This window comes from Eschrichtius robustus, chromosome 14 (genome assembly GCF_028021215.1).
Source record: "Eschrichtius robustus isolate mEscRob2 chromosome 14, mEscRob2.pri, whole genome shotgun sequence".
NCBI classification, from domain to species: domain Eukaryota; kingdom Metazoa; phylum Chordata; class Mammalia; order Artiodactyla; family Eschrichtiidae; genus Eschrichtius; species Eschrichtius robustus.
Window position 1 is genome coordinate 75,700,209 of NC_090837.1, and position 23,670 is coordinate 75,723,878.

General features: G+C 37.4%; 1 protein-coding gene across 2 annotated transcripts in view; it reads right to left on the reverse strand.

The window, feature by feature from the left end:
* The window catches only part of ACAA2 (acetyl-CoA acyltransferase 2), a 47,567-nt gene that overhangs the window by 3,643 nt on the left and 20,254 nt on the right, over positions 1-23,670 (reverse strand). For both annotated transcript variants that reach the window (XM_068562999.1, XM_068562998.1), the window contains exons 4-8: positions 18,727-18,843; positions 17,099-17,246; positions 15,068-15,243; positions 14,404-14,533; positions 11,593-11,663 (exon numbers count right to left, since the gene is read on the reverse strand). In XM_068562999.1, coding sequence (XP_068419100.1) covers positions 11,593-11,663; positions 14,404-14,533; positions 15,068-15,243; positions 17,099-17,246; positions 18,727-18,843 — 642 coding nt within the window. The remainder of the gene's footprint in view (positions 1-11,592; positions 11,664-14,403; positions 14,534-15,067; positions 15,244-17,098; positions 17,247-18,726; positions 18,844-23,670) is intronic.

Sequence of the window (23,670 nt, forward strand, 5' to 3'; positions counted from 1 at the left end):
GAGCTTATTATCATTGGGAGATTTGCTTATTGATTTGGTTGCTCTTTTCGTTTTTTAAAACTATATATTTCCTTTTTCTCCTTTTGGGAGTGTGTATGTATATGCTTCTTTGTGTGATTTTGTCTGTATAGCTTTGCTTCTACCATTTGTCCGAGGGTTCTTTCTGTCTGTCCGTTTTGTTTTGTTTGTTTTGTATAGTTTTTAGCACTTGTTATCATTGGTGGATTTGTTTTTTGGTTTTGTTGCTCTCTGTTTCTTTTTCTTTTTAAACTACTTTTAAATTTTTTTATTTTTAATAATTAAAAAAAATTTTTTATTTTAATAACTTTATTTTATTGTATTTTCTTTCTTTCTTTTTTTCCTCCATTTTCTTCTGAGCTGGGTGGCTGACAGAGTCTTGGTGTTCCAGCCGGGTGTCAGGTCTGAGCCTCTGAGGTGGAAGAACCGAGTTGAGGACATTGGCCCACCAAAGACCTCCCGGCCCCACATAATATCAAACGGCGAAAGCTCTCTCAGATATCTCCATCTCAACGTTAAGACACAGCTCCACTCAACGAACAGCAAGCTACAGTGCTGGACACCCTAGGCCAAACAACTAGCAAGACAGTAACAAAACCGCGCCCATTAGCAGAGAGGCTGCCTAAAATCATACTAAGTTCACAGACACCCCAAAACACACCATCAGAAGTGTCCTGCCCACCAGAAAGACAAGATCCAGCCTCATCCACCAGAACACAGGCACGAGTCCCCTCCACCAGGAAGCCTACACAACCACTGAACCAACCTTAGCCACTGGGGGCAGACACCAAAAACAACAGGAACTATGAACCTGCAGCCTGCGAAAAGGAGACCCCAAACACAGTAAGCTAAGCAAAATGAGAAGACAGAGAAATACACAGCAGATGAAGGAGCAAGGTAAAAATCCACCAGACCAAACAAATGAAGAGGAAATAGGCAGTCTACCTGAAAAAGAATTCAGAGTGATGATAGTAAAGATGATCTAAAATCTTGGAAATAGAATGCAGAAAATACAAGAAATGTTTAACAAGGAAGTAGAAGAACTAAAGAGCAAACAAACAGTGATGAACAACAGAATAAATGAAATTAAAAATTCTCTAGAAGGAATCAATAGCAGAATAACTGAGGCAGAAAAACGGATAAGTGACCTGGAAGACAAAATAGTGGAAATAACTACTGCAGAGCAGAATAAAGAAACAAGAATGAAAAGAATTGAGGACAGTCTCAGAGACCTCTAGGACAACATTAAACGCACCAACATTCAAATTATAGGGGTCCCAGAAGCAGGAGAGAAAAAGAAAGGGACTGAGAAAATATTTGAAGAGATTATAGTTGAAAACTTCCCTAATATGGGAAAGGAAATAGTCAATCAAGTCCAGGAAGCACAGAGAGTCCCATACAGGATAAATCCAAGGAGAAACACGCCAAGACACATATTAATCAAACTATCAAAAATTAAATACAAAGAAAAAATATTAAAAGCAGCAAGGGAAAAGCAACAAGTAACATTCAAGGGAATCCCCATAAAATTAAAAGCTGATCTTTCAGCAGAAACTCTGCAAGCCACAAGGGAGTGGCAGGACATATTTAAAGTGATGAAAGGGAAAAACCTACAACCAAGATTACTCTACCCAGCAATGATCTCATTCAGATTTGATAGAGAAATTTAAACCTTTACAGACAAGCAAAAGCTAAGAGAATTCAGCACCACCAAACCAGCTTTACAACAAATCCTTAAGGAACTTCTCTAGGCAGGAAACACAAGAGAAGGAAATGACCTACAATAACAAACCCAAAGCAATTAAGAAAATGGTAATAGGAACACACATATCGATAACTACCTTAAATGTAAATGGATTAAATACTCCAACCAAAAGACATAGATTGGCTGAATGGATACAAAACCAAGACCTGTATATATGCTGTCTACAAGAGACCCACTTCAGACCTAGGGACACATACAGACTGAAAGTGAGGGGATGGAAAAAGATATTCCATTCAAATGGAAATCAAAAGAAAGCTGGAGTAGCAATTTTCATGTCAGACAAAATAGACTTTAAAATAAAGTCTATTACAGGAGACAAAGAAGGACACTACATAATGATCAAGGGATCAATCCAAGAAGAAGATATAACAATTGTAAATATTTATGCACCCAACATAGGAGCACCTCAGTACTTAAGGCAAATGCTAACAGCCATAAAAGGGGAAATCGACAGTAATACAATCATACTAGGGGACTTTAACACCCCACTTTCACCAACGGACAGATCATCCTAAGTGAAAATAAATAAGGAAACAAAAGCTTTAAAAGACACATTAGACCAGATAGACTTAATTGATATTTATAGGACACTCCAACCAAAAACAACAGAATACACGTTTTTCTCAAGTGTTCATGGAACATTCTCCAGGATAGATCATATCTTGGGTCACAAATCAGGCCTTGGTAAACATAAGAAAATTGAAATCGTATCAAGTATCTTTTCCAACCACAACGCTATGAGACTAGATATCAATTACAGGAAAAAATCTGTAAAAAATACAAACACATGGAGGCTAAACAATACACTACTAAATAACCAAGAGATCACTGAAGAAATCAAAAAATACCTAGGAACAAATGACAATGAAAACACGACGACCTAAAACCTATGGGAGGCAGCAAAAGCAGTTCTAAGAGGGAAGTATAGCAATACAACCCTACCTCAAGAAACAAGAAACATCTCAAATAAACAACCTAACCTTACACCTAAAGCAGTTAGAGAAAGAAGAACAAAAAATCCCCAAAGATAGCAGAAGGAACGAAATCATAAAGATCAGATCAGAAATAAATGAAAAAGAAAAGAAGGAAACAATAGCTAAGATCAATAAAACTAAAAGCTGGTTCTTTGAGAAGATAAACAAAATTGATAAACCATTAGCCAGACTCATCAAGAAAAAAAGGGAGAAGACTCAAATCAATAGAATTAGAAATGAAAAAGGAGAAGTAACTACTGACACTGCAGAAATACAAAGGAGAGCCAGCTCTACCCACCACCAGAGCCTCCCATCGAGCCTCTTAGATAGCCTCAACCACCAGAGGGCAGACAGCAGAAGCAAGAAGAACTACAATCCTGCAGCCTGTGGACCAAAAACCACAGTTACAGAAAGATAGACAAGATGAAAAGGCAGAGGGCTATGTACCAGATGAAGGAACAAGAAAAAACCCCAGAAAAACAACTAAATGAAGTGGAGATAGGCAACCTTCCAGAAAAAGAATTCAGAATAATGATAGTGAAGATGATCCAGGACCTCGGAATAAGAATGGAGGCAAAGATTGAGAAGATGCAAGAAATGATTAACAAAGACCTAGAAGAATTAAAGAACAAACAAACAGAGATGACCAATACAATAACTGAAATGAAAACTACACTAGAAGGAATCAATAGCAGAATAACTGAGGCAGAAGAACGGATAGGTGACCTGGAAGACAGAATGGTGGAATTCACTGCTGCGGAACAGACTAAAGAAAAAAGAATGAAAAGAAATGAAGACAGCCTAAGAGACCTCTGGGACAACATTAAACGCAACAACATTCGCATTATAGGGGTTCCAGAAGGAGAAGAGAGAGAGAAAGGACCAGAGAAAATATTTGAAGAGGTTATAGTCGAAAACTTCCCTAACATGAGAAAGGAAATAGCCACCCAAGTCCAGGAAGCGCAGAGAGTCCCATACAGAATAAACCCAAGGAGAAACACGCCGAGACACATAGTAATCAAAGTGGTAAAAATTAAAGACAAAGAAAAATTATTGAAAGCAGCAAGGGAAAAACGACAAATAACATACAAGGGAACTCCCATAAGGTTAACAGCTGATTTCTCAGCAGAAACTCTGCAAGCCAGAAGGGAGTGGCATGATATACTTAAAGTGATGAAAGGGAAGAACCTACAACCAAGATTACTCTACCCGGCAAGGATCTCATTTAGATTTGATGGAGAAATCAAAAGCTTTACAGACAAGCAAAAGCTAAGAGAATTCAGCACCACCAAACCAGCTCTACAACAAATGCTAAAGGAACTTCTCTAAGTGGGAAACACAAGACAAGAAAAGGACCTACAAAAACAAACCCAAAACAATTAAGAAAATGGTCATAGGAACATACATATCGATAATTACCTTAAACGTGAGTGGATTAAATGCCCCAACCAAAAGACATAGACTGGCTGAATGGATACAAAAACAAGACCCATATACATGCTGTCTACAAGAGACCCACTTTAGACCTAGGGACACATACAGACTGAAAGTGAGGGGATGGAAAAAGATATTCCATGCAAATGGAAATCAAAAGAAAGCTGGAGTAGCTATACTCATATCAGATAAAATAGACTTTAAAATAAAGAATGTTACAAGAGACAAGGAAGGACACTACATAATGATCCAGGGATCAATCCAAGAAGAAGATATAACAATTATAAATATATATGCACCCAACATAGGAGCACCTCAATACATAAGGCAACTGCTAACAGCTATAAAAGAGGAAATCGACAGTAACACAATAATAGTGGGGGACTTTTTAACACCTCACTTACACCAATGGACAGATCATCCAAAATGAAAATAAATAAGGAAACAGAAGCTTTAAATGACACAATAGACCAGATAGATTTAATTGATATATATAGGACATTCCATCCAAAAACAGCAGATTACACGTTCTTCTCAAGTGCGCACGGAACATTCTCCAGGATAGATCACATCTTGGGTCACAAATCAAGCCTCAGTAAATTTAAGAAAATTGAAATCATATCAAGCATCTTTTCTGACCACAACGCTATGAGATTAGAAATGAATTACAGGGAAAAAAACGCAAAAAAGACAAACACATGGAGGCTAAACAATACGTTACTAAATAACCAAGAGATCACTGAAGAAATCAAAGAGGAAATAAAAAAATACCTAGAGACAAATGACAATGAAAACACGACGACCCAAAACGTATGGGATGCAGCAAAAGCAGTTCTAAGAGGGAAGTTTATAGCTATACAAGCCTACCTCAAGAAACAAGAAAAATCTCAAGTAAACAATCTAACCTTACACCTAAAGAAACTAGAGAAAGAAGAACAAACAAAACCCAAAGTTAGCAGAAGGAAAGAAATCATAAAGATCAGAGCAGAAATAAATGAAATAGAAACAAAGAAAACAATAGCAAAGATCAATAAAACTAAAAGTTGGTTCTTTGAGAAGATAAACAAAATTGATAAGCCATTAGCCAGACTCATCAAGAAAAAGAGGGAGAGGACTCAAATCAATAATATCAGAAATGAAAAAGGAGAAGTTACAACAGACACCGCAGAAATACAAAGCATCCTAAGAGACTACTACAAGCAACTTTATGCCAATAAAATGGACAACCTGGAAGAAATGGACAAATTCTTAGAAAGGTATAACCTTCCAAGGCTGAACCAGGAAGAAACAGAAAATATGAACAGACCAATCACAAGTAATGAAATTGAAACTGTGATTAAAAATCTTCCAACAAACAAAAGTCCAGGACCAGATGGCTTCACAGGTGAATTCTATCAAACATTTAGAGAAGAGCTAACACCCATCCTTCTCAAACTCTTCCAAAAGATTGCAGAGGAAGGAACACTCCCAAACTCATTCTATGAGGCCACCATCACCCTGATACCAAAACCAGAGAAAGACACTACAAAAAAAGAAAATTACAGACCAATATCACTGATGAATATAGATGCAAAAATCCTCAACAAAATACTAGCAAACAGAATCCAACAACACATTAAAAGGATCATACACCACGATCAAGTGGGATTTATCCCAGGGATGCAAGGATTCTTCAATATACGCAAATCAATCAATGTGATACACCATATTAACACACTGAAGAATAAAAACCATACGATCATCTCAATAGATGCAGAAAAAGCTTTTGACAAAATTCAACACCCATTTCTGATAAAAACTCTCCAGAAAGTGGGCATAGAGGGAACCTACCTCAACATAATAAAGGCCATATATGACAAACCCACAGCAAACATCATTCTCAATGGTGAAAAACTGAAAGCATTTCCTCTAAGATCAGGAACGAGACAAGGATGTCCACTCTCACCACTATTATTCAACATAGTTCTGGAAGTCCTAGCCACGGCAATCAGAGAAGAAAAAGAAATAAAAGGAATACAAATTGGAAAAGAAGAAGTAAAACTGTCACTGTTTGCGGATGACATGATACTATACATAGAGAATCCTAAAACTGCCACCAGAAAACTGCTAGAGCTAATTAATGAATATGGTAAAGTTGCAGGATACAAAATGAATGCACAGAAATCTCTTGCATTCCTATACACTAATGATGAAAAATCTGAAAGAGAAATTATGGAAACACTCCCATTTACCGTTGCAAGAAAAAGAATAAAATACCTAGGAATAAACCTACCTAGGGAGACAAAAGACCTGTATGCAGAAAACTATAAGACACTGATGAAAGAAATTAAAGATGATACCAACAGATGGAGAGATATACCATGTTCTTGGATTGGAAGAATCAACATTGTGAAAATGAGTATACTACCCAAAGCAATCGACAGATTCAATGCAATCCCTATCAAATTACCAATGGCATTTTTTACAGAGCTAGAACAAATCACCTTAAAATTTGTTTGGAGACACAAAAGACCCCGAATAGCCAAAGCAGTCTTGAGGCAAAAAAACGGAGCTGGAGGAATCAGACTCCCTGACTTCAGACTATACTACAAAGCTACAGTAATCAAGACAATATGGTACTGGCACAAAAACAGAAACACAGATCAATGGAACAAGATAGAAAGCCCAGAGATTAACCCACGCACCTATGGTCAACTAATCTATGACAAAGGAGGCAAAGATATACAATGGAGAAAAGACAGTCTCTTCAATAAGTGGTGCTGGGAAAACTGGACAGCTACATGTAAAAGAATGAAATTAGAAAACTGCCTAACACCATACACAAAAATAAACTCAAAATGGATTAGAGACCTAAATATAAGACTGGACACTATAAAACTCTTAGAGGAAAACATAGGAAGAACACTCTTTGACATAAATCACAGCAAGATCTTTTTTGATCCACCTCCTAGAGTAATGGAAATAAAAACAAAAATAAACAAGTGGGACCTAATGAAACTTCAAAGCTTTTGCACAGCAAAGGAAACCATAAACAAGACGAAAAGACAACCCTCAGAATGGGAGAAAATATTTGCAAATGAATCAACGGACAAAGGATTAATCTCCAAAATATATAAACAGCTCATTCAGCTCAATATTAAAGAAACAAACACCCCAATCCAAAAATGGGCAGAAGACCTAAATAGACATTTCTGCAAAGAAGACATACAGACGGCCACGAAGCACATGAAAAGATGCTCAACATCACTAATTATTAGAGAAATGCAAATCAAAACTACAATGAGGTATCACCTCACTCCTGTTAGAATGGGCATCATCAGAAAATCTACAAACAACAAATGCTGGAGAGGGTGTGGAGAAAAGGGAACCCTCTTGCACTGTTGGTGGGAATGTAAATTGATACAGCCACTATGGAGAACAATATGGAAGTTTCTTAAAAAACTAAAAATAGAATTACCACATGACCCAGCAATCCCACTACTGGGCATATACCCAGAGAAAACCGTAATTCAAAAAGACACATGCACCCGAATGTTCATTGCGGCACTATTTACAATAGCCAGGTCATGGAAGCAACCTAAATGCCCATCAGCAGACGAATGGATAAAGAAGTTGTGGTACATATATACAATGGAATATTACTCAGCCATAAAAAGGAACGAAATTGAGTCATTTGTTGAGACGTGGATGGATCTAGAGACTGTCATACAGAGTGAAGTAAGTCAGAAAGAGAAAAACAAATATCGTATATTAATGCATGTATGTGGAACCTAGAAAAATGGTAGAGATGAGCCGGTTTGCAGGGCAGGAGTTGAGACACAGATGTAGAGAATGGACATATGGACACCAAGGGGGGAAAACTGCGGTGGGGTGGGGATGGTGGTGTGCTGAATTGGGCGATTGGGATTGACATGTATACACTGATGTGTATAAAATTGATGCCTAATAAGAACCTGCAGTATAAAAAAACAAACAAAACAACTAATACTAAACTTTCATTGGGTTATTTGCATGGAAATATGTTAATATAAATGTTTCAGACATTACATGAAATTTCTAAAAATCTTATATGTTCTGGTATAATGTTATAAATAATAATCCTAGTTATTACTTTAAAATGTATATCTCAGAAATAACTAATTTTCTTGTCAACTGCATTATTATGAACTTTCATCAAATCTTTAACCGTGGTCATTTTTAAGTCTTTTGTCATTTACAGACAGTTCTGGGTGTACTCTGATGATTTTGCAAATTTGTTCCTATAAAAGGGTTTCATCTTCAGGAAATTCATGGAAAAGACTCTGACAAGTACAGGTTTCTGGTAACTGACTGTACTGCTGAACTGAATGAATAAGCATTTTCGGAACTCTAATGAAAAACTGATGAACTCATAAAAGTGCTAACAAAAGATCAAGATGAAAAAAAAAAATTAATTACATGGGACTGAGTGAACTGATGAGGATGAGTATAATTTTTGTGACTTTCTGTCTGAATTTAAAAAAAAAAAAATCCCACAAGGACTCAGAGGCAAAGAATATACAAATCAATTTTCACTGCAAAGTAAAGGAGCTGTTGCAGTGGAGGATTACTGGACTGACTGTCAATATTATGACACAGTATGAGTGTGTTTCATGTTTGGTAATTGCAATCATTGTTGCTTTTGTTGTGGTCATCCATGTACAATGCTTGGTGCCAGTCTATTTATCTCTTGTAAAAATAAAATACAGTGTGTGTGTGTGAAAAAAAAAAAAAAAAAAGAAATACAAAGGATCATGGAGATTACTACAAGCAACTATATACCAATAAAATGGACAACCTGGAAGGAATGGACACATTCTTAGAAAAGCACAACCTCCCGAGACTGAATCAGGAAGAAACAGAAAATATAAACAGACCAATCACAAGCACTAAAATTGAAACTGTGATTAAAAATCTTCCAACAATCAAAAGCCCAGGACCAGATGGCTTCATAGGTGAATTCTATCGAACATTTAGAGAAGAGCTAACACCTATCTTTCTCAAACTCTTCCAAAATATAGAGGAAGGAACACTCCCAAACTCATTCTACGAGGCTACCATCACCTTGATACCAAAACCAAAGATGTCACAAAGAAAGAAAACTACAGACCAGTATCACTGATGAACACAGATGCAAAAATCCTCAACAAAATACTAGCAAACAGAATCCAACAGCCCATTAAAAGGATCATCCACCATGATCAAGTGGGGTTTACCCCAGGAATGCAAGGATTCTTCAATATACGCAAATCAATCAATGTGATACACCATATTAACAAATTGAAGGAGATAAACCATATGATCCTCTCAATAGATGTAGAAAAAACTTTAGACAAAATTCAATACCCATTTATGATAAAAACCCTCCAGAAAGTAGGCATAGAGGGAACCTACCTCTACATAATAAAGGCCATATATGACAAACCCACAGCCAACATCGTTCTCACTGGTGAAAAACTGAAACCATTTCCTCTAATATCAGGAAGAAGACAAGGTTGCTCACTCTCTCCGCTATCATTCAACATAGTTTTGGAAGTTTTAGTCACAGAGATGAGAGAAGAAAAAGAAATAAAATGAATCCAAATCGGAAAAGAAGAAGTAAAACTGTCACTGTTTGCAGATAGCATGATACTATACATAGAGAATCCCAAAGATGCTACTAGAAAACTACTAGAGCTAATCAATGAATTTGGTAAAGTAGCAGGATACAAAATTAATGCATCGAAATCTCTTGCATTTCTATACACTAACGACAAAAAATCTGAAAGAGAAATTAAGGAAACACTGCCATTTACCATTTCAATGAAAAGAATAAAATACCTAGGAATAAACCTACCTAAGGAGACAAAAGACCTGTATGCAGAAAACTATAAGACACTGATGAAAGAAATTAAAGATGATACAAACAGATGGAAAGATATATCATGTTCTTGGATTGGCAGAATCAACATTGTGAGAATGACTATACTACCAAGGCTGGCTATGAGAATTACGTTATTTCATGTTTATAGCACTATATTTTCATATGATCTTAGCTAGGGAATTTTATAGATAAGGAAACTGATTTTTAAAAAGGTAACTTTTCCAGGGTTGGGATAAAAATCCAGCCTTGTGTTCTTTTCTACTATATTTTGTCCTCTCCCAAGATGGTCCTTTTTTTGTCCTTACATCCAACATTATTTTTCCATTTTATATAGTCATGCTTAAGGAGGTACTAAGAAACCTAGAATATGTTGTGAAACTAGGCTTTGGAACCTAGGAAAAACGACCTCACGATCATCAGAAGACCCGAAGACAATCATGTCAGGGTGTTGAGAGCTATGTCCTTGAGTGTTTATACATCTATAAATGGTGATGAACAGCTCTGCGGAGCTGACATATTTCAAGAGTTTTAAGTGTGAAATCTAAAGTCAGAAATTTAATGGTACTTATTTGCTAATACAAATATGGTAATTAAGCAGCCCCCTTTGAAGCTCTGAGCTATGACCACCAAAGAATGGAAGAAGAGATTTAAGGATAAACCATTCGTCTGAAACCACAGTTACTTGGTGAGAGATTACCACAGAGGACATCACACATGTGCCTAGAGTGAAAAGGCCCTTTCTCTATCAGTTTAAATAGAGAGATTTCCTTTGTTATATTAGTTATTTCCCAATATCAAGTAGCTTAATTACCTAAAATTTTCAAATACTCCCCAAATGTAGAATGTATATAATCCATCTTTAAGCATTTTCTTAATCCTTTCTTTTAATTGTACTAAATATTTAAGATGCCTTTGTTTTAAACTAACATTAAACAAATCACTCTTCCAATAAATTTAAGTTTCCAATGCCAAAAATTAGGATAGATGCATTCCAAATCAAGCCACACTATGGTGTAAAAGCCAAAGGTAAGTTTGGGGGATGGGGGTGGCTGTTAACTTGGCAGAAGTGCAAGAATCTTTTAGATTTGGGATCAGATTATTGTTTTTCTATTAGGTCAATTTTTTACCTGTATTCTTTCACTTTAATCCATAAAATAAGGTTAAAGTTACTTATTTCTCACCCACCTTATATATAACATTCAATTCAATTCAACAGGAACATTAATAGTCTAAAATGTAGTAGAATCTTACGATGTCATAAAAAGTTTCTAAGAGTTTATACTTTAGTAGAAGAAATCAGGCTCTTTTAATTATTCAAATATAAATAAGGCATTTTAATCAGGTATGACCTGATTATATGCCAACACAGGCATGTAATGAAAGTAATACTTATTTAGATTCACATCATTTGGAAAGTTTAATGGTACTAAAACAAAAAGAGCTATAAAAATCAAACTAAAGCCATCTATGCAATAGAAGTTGGTGGTTTATTTGTGCTGTAAAAAAAGTAGAACACTTACTTCTACCAAATCCATATCCTTAAGACTTAGTCCTGTTTTCTTCAGTGCCCCACTGATAGCAGGGACAGGACCTATATAAGAACAAAACCCAATTTCATCTTATAAGTATCAAATTTCTCCTTCTTTACTAAACAGGTAAGTAAGGAGGAAATAAAGTGACAGTTAGTAGCTGAAACTCTTGCCACCCTGATAGCACACAATACTAAATGATATGACAATAAAGAAACAGGAAATGGGACCAGGGTGAAAAGCTGTTTATGCACGTTGTAGATGAGAGACTTAACATGAAAAGTTCTACCATAAGTGACTTTAAGAGTTCAAACAGCCAAAGGAGTCATATGGGGTTCTGTATAGATCATTCTTTTTTTTTTTTTTTTTTTTCTAGAAAGTCTTCCTTTATTAATGAACTCCTATTTCCCTCATGGTAATATTGAGAGATCGAAGCTCATTGGTTCCACAAATTTATATACACATCTATGTACATACACACATAGGTGTTTTTTCGCTCTTTTTTTAAAAATGTATTTTATTTTTTTAATTTTAGTTTTTATTTCAAAAAATTTTTGGCCGCTTTGTGCAGCCTGTGGGATATTAGTTCCCCAACCAGGGATTGAACCCGGGCCACAGCAGTGAAAGCGCCAAGTCCTAACCACAGGAGCACCAGGGAATTCCCATGTATAGATCATTCTTAATACCAAATGGTAAGGCAGACTGAGCGCTCTCCTGGGATTCAAATCATATGTATTCCCAATATAGAAGTGACTGTGGCTACACTCTGAATTTTCAGGCCCATTTGGACAAAAGGCAAGAAACAGCAGTAGTATCTCCATATGGGCATAGTAAGATAGGAAGCTACTAGGCACTTTAGGGAAAAGATATCTGAAGCAAGGAGACGTTTATAACTCCAATGGTAAGCAGATATTTTAAATAAAACATAACCCCCACTGAATAAATGCAAATCCACCTTAAAAAGCTTTTGAAATAAACTTTAGCGCCCAGATTTCTGATGATCACTAATGACAGTTTAATACTGCTCATAATTTTTAAGTAAATTGATATTTCTTTCCAAAAAAAAAAAATCTGGCTAGGGATGATTATCTACTTCTCCATCTGTTCTTAGAGAATAAAATTGCCATAAATGTCTAAAAAGAAAAATATGTGATGTGCTTTGTTGAATTCAAGTAGTCAAATATTCTGTATCAAGTTTCACAAACATACCTAAGGTAAAATGGGAAATCAGTCTTTATAAGAAAAGCATAACACAATCTAAATATAATGTAATTAATTTTGTCACCTAGTTAAAAAGTTTCTTGGACAACAGTCTGCTGATTGGTAGGGCCATGCAATTAACACTTTTCGATTTAAAGCATCAGTTCTATACTGGCTACTGATTTAATACAGAATCTAATTCCAGATTCTCTTTGTATCTCTAAGACATGAAAATGGGATGGGTAGTCGATAGAAGAGCATCAGTTATCCAGCATGGTCAGGGGATGAAGTATCCTACAGGGGTGAAAGGTACACAGAACTAAAAGCTGAGGGTGTAAAACCATTGTACATACTTCCATGTCTTCATAACCACAGTCAGCATGACTAAATGTGTTCATATTAACTTAGAATCATTACACTCAATTATAACAATATGCTAGGCCACAGGCTAATTTTTAAAGGACTGTTTCCATACCACTCTGCTATTTACTGGGACTCAGGAAGGTAGAGTATTCTTGTTGGGAAAAGGGACACTTTATTCCTAGTGCTAGCTCCTACCACTAACAGCTGTGTAACCTTGGGTACCTTTGGGGGCTATAAGTGTCTCATCAGAAGTGCTTTGAGCTGGTTTTTAACTCACTTCTTTTGAAGCACTGGAATCCTTTCTACAAATGAAGCCCTATAACAGATAAAGCAAGAGCTGCCCCAGCTGAAGAGGCATTTCAATGGCATTTATTGTACTACAGGGCAAACATTCAGGCCCTGAAATAGAAGGAAGAAAAACTACATTTTCTTGCTCACTAACTATGTCAAAATGTATCAGAACCTCTTAAATGAGGTTAAACTGAAAACTATAAAATAACTACTTATCTATATCAAATAAGTATGGTTGATCATCAAAACAATCAAGGTACACTGAAAAAACCCCACATTCCCAGGCTCTACCCTGGACCTACTGAAACAAAACCTTGGGGTGGGGTAGGGTTATGGGTAGATTCTGATCATCATTTGGGGTTGGGAACCACTGCCCTAGACACCAAAATGATAAATGCCATAGCTACATACAGATATTTAATTTTTCAAGCTACCTTCCATTTCTAAGACAAAAGTTATATTTTGCTGACAGCGGGTAGCTGAAAGCTAGTAAGCTTTTAAGACTGTAATCAAGAAAAAAAAAAAAGACTCACAAAGCAGTTACTAGAGTTGTGGGAAGATTAAATGAGATATATTACGGACCATGTGTAAAACACCCAGTGGGGTGTGTATCTTCTCTATTTCACCCCATGATTTTTCCATCTCACGTTTTCTTCTATCTTATCAGTACCTCGTAATCCTTCTAATGTTGTTTACCATGTGTTAATTTTATGTATCTTAAATGGACAACGGGACACGATTACTGCCCACAAGGAGTTTACATGGTCTTGGTCTTCCTATTATGCCTGGCACAGTTTTTCATAAAGATAAGTTGTTTAAATGATTGATTAACAATCTCCTTTTCTCTACAAGTGCCCTTGATTTGGCTACTGTTTCAGGAATCTGAATGCCAAAGAAGCCTTATCTTCAGAAATGTAACAGAACCAGTTTGTTTCACTACAAACTTACCAATACCCATGATAGCGGGATCACATCCAGACACAAAATAGCCCACAATTCTTGCCAGTGGTGTGAAGTTTTGTTTTTTAACAGCATCTTCACTAGCTATGATAACAGCTCCAGCACCATCAGAAATCCCCTTGGAAACAAAAACAGATGTTAACTACAGGGTAAAAGAATATAGTTAATCAAGGTTTGAACTAATGGAGTGGTATTAGGATTATGGCAATACATAGGAAGCAGTGCCATAATTTGGGACACAAGTAGTATTAGTGGCACACTGCTGGATTAAAGAGATTGCTTTAGGCACAGAATACAACCTCACTAAGGGAAAATAGGAAAGAATGTCAAGAAAAAGCTTATATCCAGATGTGGGTAGATGTAAGAAGAAATCTGATGAGTTGTATACATGAGGAAGAAAAACTAAAATAATAAACCAGGTAGATTTCCTTCTAACATTCTGAAAAGACTAAGAAATCGGAAAAGTATATAAGGGCTCCTGGCTAAAATATTTTATTTTGGACTATGAAAACCCAAATTAGTAGAATATGAACACTATTAGCTTAAGCTAGATAACCAAAGACTAGCATGAAAGGTATCTAAAAGGTACTGCATGATTATTTTGCATTGAACACATCAGGAAGAGTTCAAGATAATCCGTGGTGCTACTTACCGATGCGTTCCCTGCAGTAACGGTTCCTTCTTTCTTGAACACTGGAGGAAGTTTATTTAACTGCTCCAGGGTTGTTTGGGGCCGAGCATGTTCATCTACCTGCATTGTCTGTTTTCCTTTCTTTGTCTTCACCTCAATTGGTGCCATCTCATTATTAAAGTAACCAGCATCATTAGCTGAAATAGTAGAAAGACTATTCATAAGAATAGGGAAAAAAAAGAACAGAAAGCAGAAAAATGAAATCAAATATATCCTTCAATTTATTTATTTAGGCTGCGCCACACAGCTTGCAGGATCTTAGGTCCCCAACCAGGTGTGGAACCCGTGCCCCTTGCAGTGGAAGCGCAGAGTCCTAACCACTGGACTGCCAGGGAAGTCCCTATATTTCAGTTTAACTGCCAGGGAAGTCTCTATATTTCAGTTTAATTTAATAGTTCAGTCCCTATATTTCAGTTTAATTTAATATTTCAGTTTAATTTCAGTCCCTATATTTCAGTATACCTCAGTCTATTTTAATATAAGCCTTTATTACTTACATAACTTACCTTGCCTATCGGAGGATTTAATATACTATCATCCATGCAGATGCGTTCTGTACCTTTTTAAAATTACAATTTCCGATTTTTTTTTACAAGGTGCTGCTAGACTATTAGTGTTTGTTACCTACAGGTGTAATGGCACTGAATGGATTTCATGCCCTTTTTTAACTTCTCTGGGTGAGACATGAAGTAATTAAAAAGTTACCAAGCTGTACCTACAGTCAACAATAATATATTGTACACTTAAAATGTTATTAAGAGGATAGATCCCACGTTAAGTGTTCTTACCACAATAAGAAAAAAAGTTACCAAGTTGTCTATGTCACCAAGTAATCTACGACTGAAATTTAATGACAGGCAACCTGAAGAAATTATCTGTGCTATTACTGACACAATTCTAAGTAAAACAGCTTACCTACTTCCACCTCCACTGACTGGACTGGACAATAGTAATATAAAGCTTCAGAAATAGAGTAAGCCAGGAATAATATCACCTTAATTTTGATATCCCTTTATAGCAGGCTAACACTTTCCTTATTTGGTTCTCACAACAACTCTGTTAGGAAAAAAGGGAAGGCAAATATTTTTATCTCTATTAGTTCAGTGAATAAATACTTGGTGAACAAATGACTTGACTGAAGTCAGAAAAACTGTATGTGGCAAAACTACAAATAGACTGATAACGTTTGACCTCTACACCAATACCCTTTCACTTAAATGTGTAACTAAAAAACAGAGGATGAGTTGGATTGGCTCCATTAGACTTATCCCTCTTGAAATGCTAAAATGAACTTTATCCTCACTATTCCAAGTATTTAATACCCCTAAATAAGAGTTTCTGCTCATTTATAATAGTTTAGTTTTCAAAACCCTTTTCAGAGGACTAACAAATTTCTTCAACTCACCATACTGATAAAAGGATGGCTGCCATCTTGCTCGTTTTGTACTGGCTCACCAGCAGTGTGCAATGTTACACAAGGGCACCATGGCACCACATCTAGGGCCTTGGACTAGTTCTGAGTCTCTGAGTCAGGCGCAAGGATTCTCAATTAGGAATGGGAGAGAGGAGTCATAAAAGGATACCCAGTGGGTCTTTCCCAAACATATCATCCCCTTCTTGTGCATACGATATGCCTCTCGGGGGAGGACATCCTCTGTGTCCCAGCTGTCCCAGCGAGCCATCATCTCTGATGGAGTGTATCATAGCCCTCAGAGTCTTCTGCTGACCAGTTTGGGGCAAAATTCAAGTGTCCAGATAGGGCCAATTAACCATACTACTTTTTAAGTAGTATTCACATACTTCAAAAGAGAAACACCCAGTTAATTTGCAATTCTAGAATATTTAATCATTAAAAAAAAGGAATAATGAAAAAATGTGGTTTTCTAAAGGTATAATTTTAAACTAATATTATATGACCTTTATAATCTAAAATGATAAAAATCTTTCCTAGTTTTCTTTCTATAGATATTTATAATAAACAATTTCACTGACCAGCTTTCCACCTCTGCTGTGACTGCAGGGCATATTTGTCACTGTCTTCTCTGCTTATTTTATGTTTTGCAGCAAGATTCTCTGCAGTAATTGCCATTGGGATTTGGATATGCTGATCTGTTAATCCTGTCCACAAAGAGTCTTCCAGCTATTAAAAGAAATTAATAAAATGATCTGTAAAGCGTATCTTTTGAAAGTAATATGCTATCATTTCTTTAAATTTAAATAATCAACAGTTCCAATAAAAATAGTAAAATTAGATTTTCTGATAAGCATTTAGTATTATGATTTATATTTGGTTCTGAGACATTTTTTAAAAACCATCCAACACCATAATAAAATGCACACACCCTCCTCTCTAAATGCAGGGCTCTAAAGAGAGCCAACAGTGCTAAATGTGCAGGGTGACACACACAGGAACTCACCCCACAATCAAAACTTAAACCCTTGTGGTTCCATTTTGTAAGAAACTTCACAGAGTCCTCATGCAACACTTCCCTGCAGCCACCTTTGTAAAGCAGTTACAAGCCCCTCACAAAAGCGTACGGCTGTGCTCTTTTTCCATCCCATGCCTTCTGTGGTAGGAACAGCTGGTTCTATCAGCTGTTACTACAAGGTTGAAAACAGCCCGGAATAGGCTCCTTGAGTAATGGTTGGTATTTGTTATCCAATTAGTTAGTCTCTGATAAATGTACTCCACCTGTTTCTTCTAGACTGCCTTGTCACCTTTTGAGTCACTGACCTGTCTTCCCAAAGGTTTTCTTAAACATATTAGGTATCGCAAATATTACCTCATATTTTCTAAGTCTTACTCCTTTCAGCTTTCAAAAAGGCAAGGTGAGAAACTGGGTGAACGGGATAAATCAATGATTACGACTGGGAAATCCTAAGAATATACAATGTCATCAGCCCTTTGATGTGGGAAGGACAGCATACTATCACTCTTTTTTCTTTTAATATTTATTTATTTGGTTGCACCAGGTCTTAGTTGAGGCAGGTGGGCTCCTTAGTTGTGGTACACGAACTCTTAGTTGCAGCATGCGTGTGGGATCTAGTTCCCTGACCAGGGATCGAACCTGGGCCCTCTGCATTGGGGGCGCGGAGTCTTAATCACTGTCCCACCAGGGGAGTCCCTATCACTTTTTTTCAGTACTACTCAGGCAGTTCTCAAAGGGTCGTTTTTTATCTGACTGATTTGGGACACTATGAACTGTATTTGAGGAGAATGTTTTCTGCGATAAAGAAGAAATCTATTCAATGGAGATTGCTCCAGAAATAAAATTTCCATAAATCATGGTAAAGATTTAATTATTTGGTTTACCAGTTATTCAGTAGAGAGATTAATTCAACCTTTGCCCATCTTTTTAATCCACTTCTTCCCTTCCTCTATCTCCCCAGGTGTTAATGCCACTACCAAAGATGTGCTGAGATAAAGTCTAATTTTATGTGAGTTAAAATGTCAAAATTAACAACTATGAAATAGTTTACAAATTTCAAATCATTCATATTTTGCCAATCCCCTATTAACAAAATTGGTTTTAAAATTTTCCTCTGCCCCAAAATGCTGTTATTAAAATTATAGTACAATAGCATAAGAAATAATCTTTAAAAATTTTAATGGTTCCAACCTTGAGATCTGATCCAAACGTAGTTCCAAAACGAATATTTCTGACATAGAAGGGAGCCTGGCTCATGTTTTCAGTTCCTCCACACAAGACAATTTCAGAGTCTTTAACACAAATTTCCTATTTAAAAACAAATGAATGACAACAATGAAACCTTTTATTGTGACAGAAGTATGTCCCTAAAAGTATGTATTAAGCAGTAAACCAATAGTAAAGCTAATAAGCAACATACCCTCACTTAACAGTAAAACTTCCACATTATATTGTCTCAAAGGGAAATACTTGTAAAGTAATTGCAAAGCAAATGCTAAAATATCCATTCCCAAGATACAAGAAGAAAAAAAAAACGAACAGACTTCAATCATTTGTGCAGAAGTAACAAATCCTACCTACATTTTGACAAGGAATGGTAATTCTTAACTCAATACAAATCTTGAAAATTAACATAGATATTAATGTCCGGTATAAATGTACATATTGCCAGCAGATAATAAAGAATAAATCCTTTAAAAAGGCAAAAGTAAAATTTACCCTATTAATGAATGAATCTGAAGGAGACCACAGATTTATAAGAACTAGGTTAACCTAGAGGACTCATAAAAAGGAACCTGTTTCATTCTTCCAACTTTTTCTATTATTTGCATTTCTCAGAAAAACAGCAAAGAACAACCCTCCAGGAGAGAGACCTTCAAGATGGCGGAGGAGTAAGACGTGGGCATCACCTTCCTCCCCACAAATACATCAAAAATACATCTACATGTGGAACAATTCCTACAGAACACCTACTGAACGCTGGCAGAAGACCTCAGACTTTCCAAAAGGCAAGAAAATCCTGATGTACCTGGGTAGGGCAAAAGAAAAAAGAAAAAACAGAGACAAAAGAATAAGGACGGGACCTGCACCTCGGGGAGGGAGCTGTGAAGGAGGAAAAGTTTCCACACACTAGGAAGCCCCTTCAATGGCGGAGACAGGGGGTGGGTGAGGTGGGGGGAAGCTTCGGAGCCACGGAGGAGAGCACAGCCACAGGGGTGCAGAGGGCAAAGAGGAGAGAGTCCCGCACAGAGGATCGGTGCCGACCAGCACTCACCAGCCCGAGAGGCTTGTCCGCTCACCTGCTGGGGCGGGCGGGGGCTGGGAGCTGAGGCTCGGGCTTCGGAGGTCAGATCCCAGGGAGAGGACTGGGGTTGGCTGTGTGAACACAGCCTGAAGGGGGCTAGTGTGCCACAGCTAGCTGGGAGGGAGTCTGGGAAAAAGTCTGGAACTGCCTAAGACAGAAGAGACCATTGTTTCGGGGTGTGCGAGGAGAGGGGATTCCTTCCCCATGTGCCCACAGAAGGCAGAGCACTGCCTAAGCGAGCTCCAGAGACGGGCATGAACCGCGGCTATCAGCTCAGATCCCAGAGACGGACATGAACTGAGAATGCTGCTGCCGCTGCCACCAAGAATCCTGTGTGCAAGCGCAAGTCACTACTCACACCCCCCCCAGGAGCCTGTGCAGCACGCCACTGACAGGGTCCTGAGATCCAGGGACAACTTCCCCAGGAGAACATACAGCACACCTCAGGCTGTTACAATGTCATGCCAGCCTCTGCTGCCATAGGCTCGGCCGGCATTCCAGTTATGACTACCACACCCCTTCCTCTCCCCGGCCTGAGTGAGGAAGAGAGCCCTAATTAGCTGCTGCTTTAACCCCCTCCTGTCTGGGCAGGGAACAGACGCCTGAGGGTGACCTACATGCAGAGGCGGGGCCAAATCCAAAGCTGAACCCCAGGAGCTGTGCGAACAAAGAAGAGAAAGGGAAATTTCTCCCAGCAGCCTCAGGAGCAGTGGATTACATCTTCACAATCAACTTGATGAGCCCTGCATCTGTGGATTACCTGAATAGACAACAAATGTTCCCAAAACTGGGGCAGTGGACTTTGGGAGAAACTGTAGACTTGGGGTTTGCTTTCTGTGACTGATTTATTTCTAATTTTTATGTTTATCTTAGTTTAGCTTTTAGTGCTTGTTACCATTGGTGGATTTGTTTATTGGTTTGGTCGCTCTCTTCTTTTTTGTTTTTTAATTTAAAAAAATTTTTTATTTGTTTTTAATATTATTTATTTATTTATTTATTTATTTATTTATTTATTTATTTATTTATTTATTTATTTATTTTTCTTCCCTTTCTTCTGAGCCGTGTGGCTGGCAGGGACTCAGTGCTCTGGCCAGGTGTCAGGCCTGAGCCTCTGAGGTGGGAGAGCCGAGTCCAGGACACTGGACCACCAGAGACCTCCCAGCCCCACGTGATATCAATCTGCGAGAACTCTCCCAGAGATCTCCATCTCAACACTAAGACCCAGCTCCACCCAACGGCCAGCAAGCTCCAGTGCTGGATGCCCCATGCCAAACAACTAGCAAGACAGGAACACAACCCCACCCATTAGCAGAGAGGCTGCCTAAAATCATAATAAGTTCACAGACACCCCAAAACACACCACCAGACGTGGCCCTGCCCACCAGAAAGACAAGATCCAGCCCCACCCAGCAGAACACAGGCACCAGTCCCCTCCACCAGGAAGCCTACATAACACACTGAACCAACCTCACCCACTGGGGAGAGACACCAAAAACAACAGCAACTATGAACCTGCAGCCTGCAAAAAGGAGACCGCAAACACAGTAAGTTAAACAAAATGAGAAAACAGAGAAATATGCAGCAGATGAAGAAGCAAGGTAAAAACCCACCAGACCAAACAAATGAAGAGGAAATAGGCAGCCTACCTGAAAAAGAATGCAGAGTAATGATAGTAAAGATGATTCAAAATCTTGGAAATAGAATGGAGAAAATACAAGAAACATTTAACAAGGACTTAGAAGAACGAAACAGCAAACAAACAATGATGACCAACACAATAAATGAAATTTAAAATTCTCTAGAAGGAATCAATAGCAGAATAACTGAGGCAGAAGAATGGATAAGTGACCAGGAAGATAAAATAGTGGAAATAACTGCCTCAGAGCAGAATAAAGAAAAAAGAATGAAAAGACTTGAGGACAGTCTCAGAGACCTCTGGGACAACATTAAAAGCACCAACATTCGAGTTATAGGGGTCCCAGAAGAAGAATAGAAAAAGAAAGGGTCTGAGAAAATATTTGAAGAGATTATAGTTGAAAGCTTCCCTAACATGGGAAAGGAAATAGTCAATCAAGTCCAGGAAGCACAAAGAGTCCCATACAGGAAAAATCCAAGGAGAAACATGCCAAGACACATATCAATCAAGGTATCAAAAATTAAATATAAAAAAAAAAGAAATTAAAAGCAGTAAGGGAAAGCAACAAATAACATACAATGGAATTCCCATAAGGTTAACAGCTGATCTTTCAGCAGAAACTCTGCAAGCCAGAAGGGAGTGGCAGGACATATTTAAAGTGATGAAAGGGAAAAACCTACAACCAAGATTACTCTACTCAGCAAGGATCTCATTCAGATTCGATGGAGAAATGAAAACCTTCACAGATAAGCAAAAGTTAAGAGAATTCAGCACCATCAAACCAGCTTTACAACAAATGCTAAAGGAATTTCTCTAGGCAGGAAACACAAGAGAAGGAAAAGACCTACAAAACAAACCCAAAACAAGAACGTGGTAATAGGAACATACATATCGATAATTACCTTAAATGTAAATGGATTAAAAGCTCCAACCAAAAGACACAGACTGGCTGAATGGATACAAAAACAAGACCTGTATATATGCTGTCTACAAGAGTCCCACTTCAGACCTAGGCACACATACAGACTGAAAGTGAGGGGATGGAAAAAGATACTCCATGCAAATGGAAATCAGAAGAAAGCTGGAGTAGCAATACTCATACCAGACAAAAGAGACTTTAAATTAAAGACTATTACAAGAGACAAAGAAGGACACTGCATAATGATCAAGGGATCAATCCAAGAAGAAGATATAACAATTATAAATATTTATGCACCCAACATAGGAGTATCTCAAGGCAAATGTTAACAACCATAAAATGGGAAATCGACAGTAACACAAAAGTAGTAGGGGACTTTAACACCCCACTTTCACCAAACATCCAAAATGAAAATAAATAAGGAAACACAAGCTTTAAATGACACATTAGACCAGATGGAGTTAATTGATATTTAGGACATTCCTTCCAAAAACAACAGAATACACTTTCTCCTCATGTGCTCCTGGAACATTCTCCAGGATAGATCATATCTTGGGTCACAAATCAAACCTCAGTAAATTTAAGAAAACTGAAATCGTCTCAAGTATCTTTTCCAACCACAATGCTATGAGACTAGATATCAATTACAGGAAAAAAACTGTAAAAAATACAAACACATGGAGGCTAAACAATATGCTACTAAATAACCAAGATATCACTGAAGAAATCAAAGAGGAAGTCAAAAAATACCTAGAAACAAATGACAATGAAAACACAATGACCCAAAACCTATGAGATGCAGCAAAAGCAGTTCTAAGAGGGAAGTTTATAGCAATACAATTCTACCTCAAGAAACAAGGAAAGTCTCAAATAAACAACCTAACCTTACACCTAAAGCAATTAGAGAAAGAAGAACAAAAAAGAACCCAAAGTTTTTTGGTTCTTCAAACCATAGAAGGAAAGAAATCATAAAGATCAGATCGGAAATAAATGAAAAAGACATGAAGGAAACAATAGTAAAGATCAATAAAACTAACAGATGATTCTTTGAGAAGATAAACAAAATTGACAAACCATTAGCCAGACTCATCAAGAAAAAAAGGGAGAAGACTCAGATCAACAGAATTAGAAATGAAAAAGGAGAAGTAACAACTGACACTGCAGAAATACAAAAGATCATGAGAGACTGCTACAAGCAACTACTATATGTCACTTAAATGGACAACCTGGAAGAAATGGACAAATTTTTAGAAAAGTACAACCTTCCAAGACTGA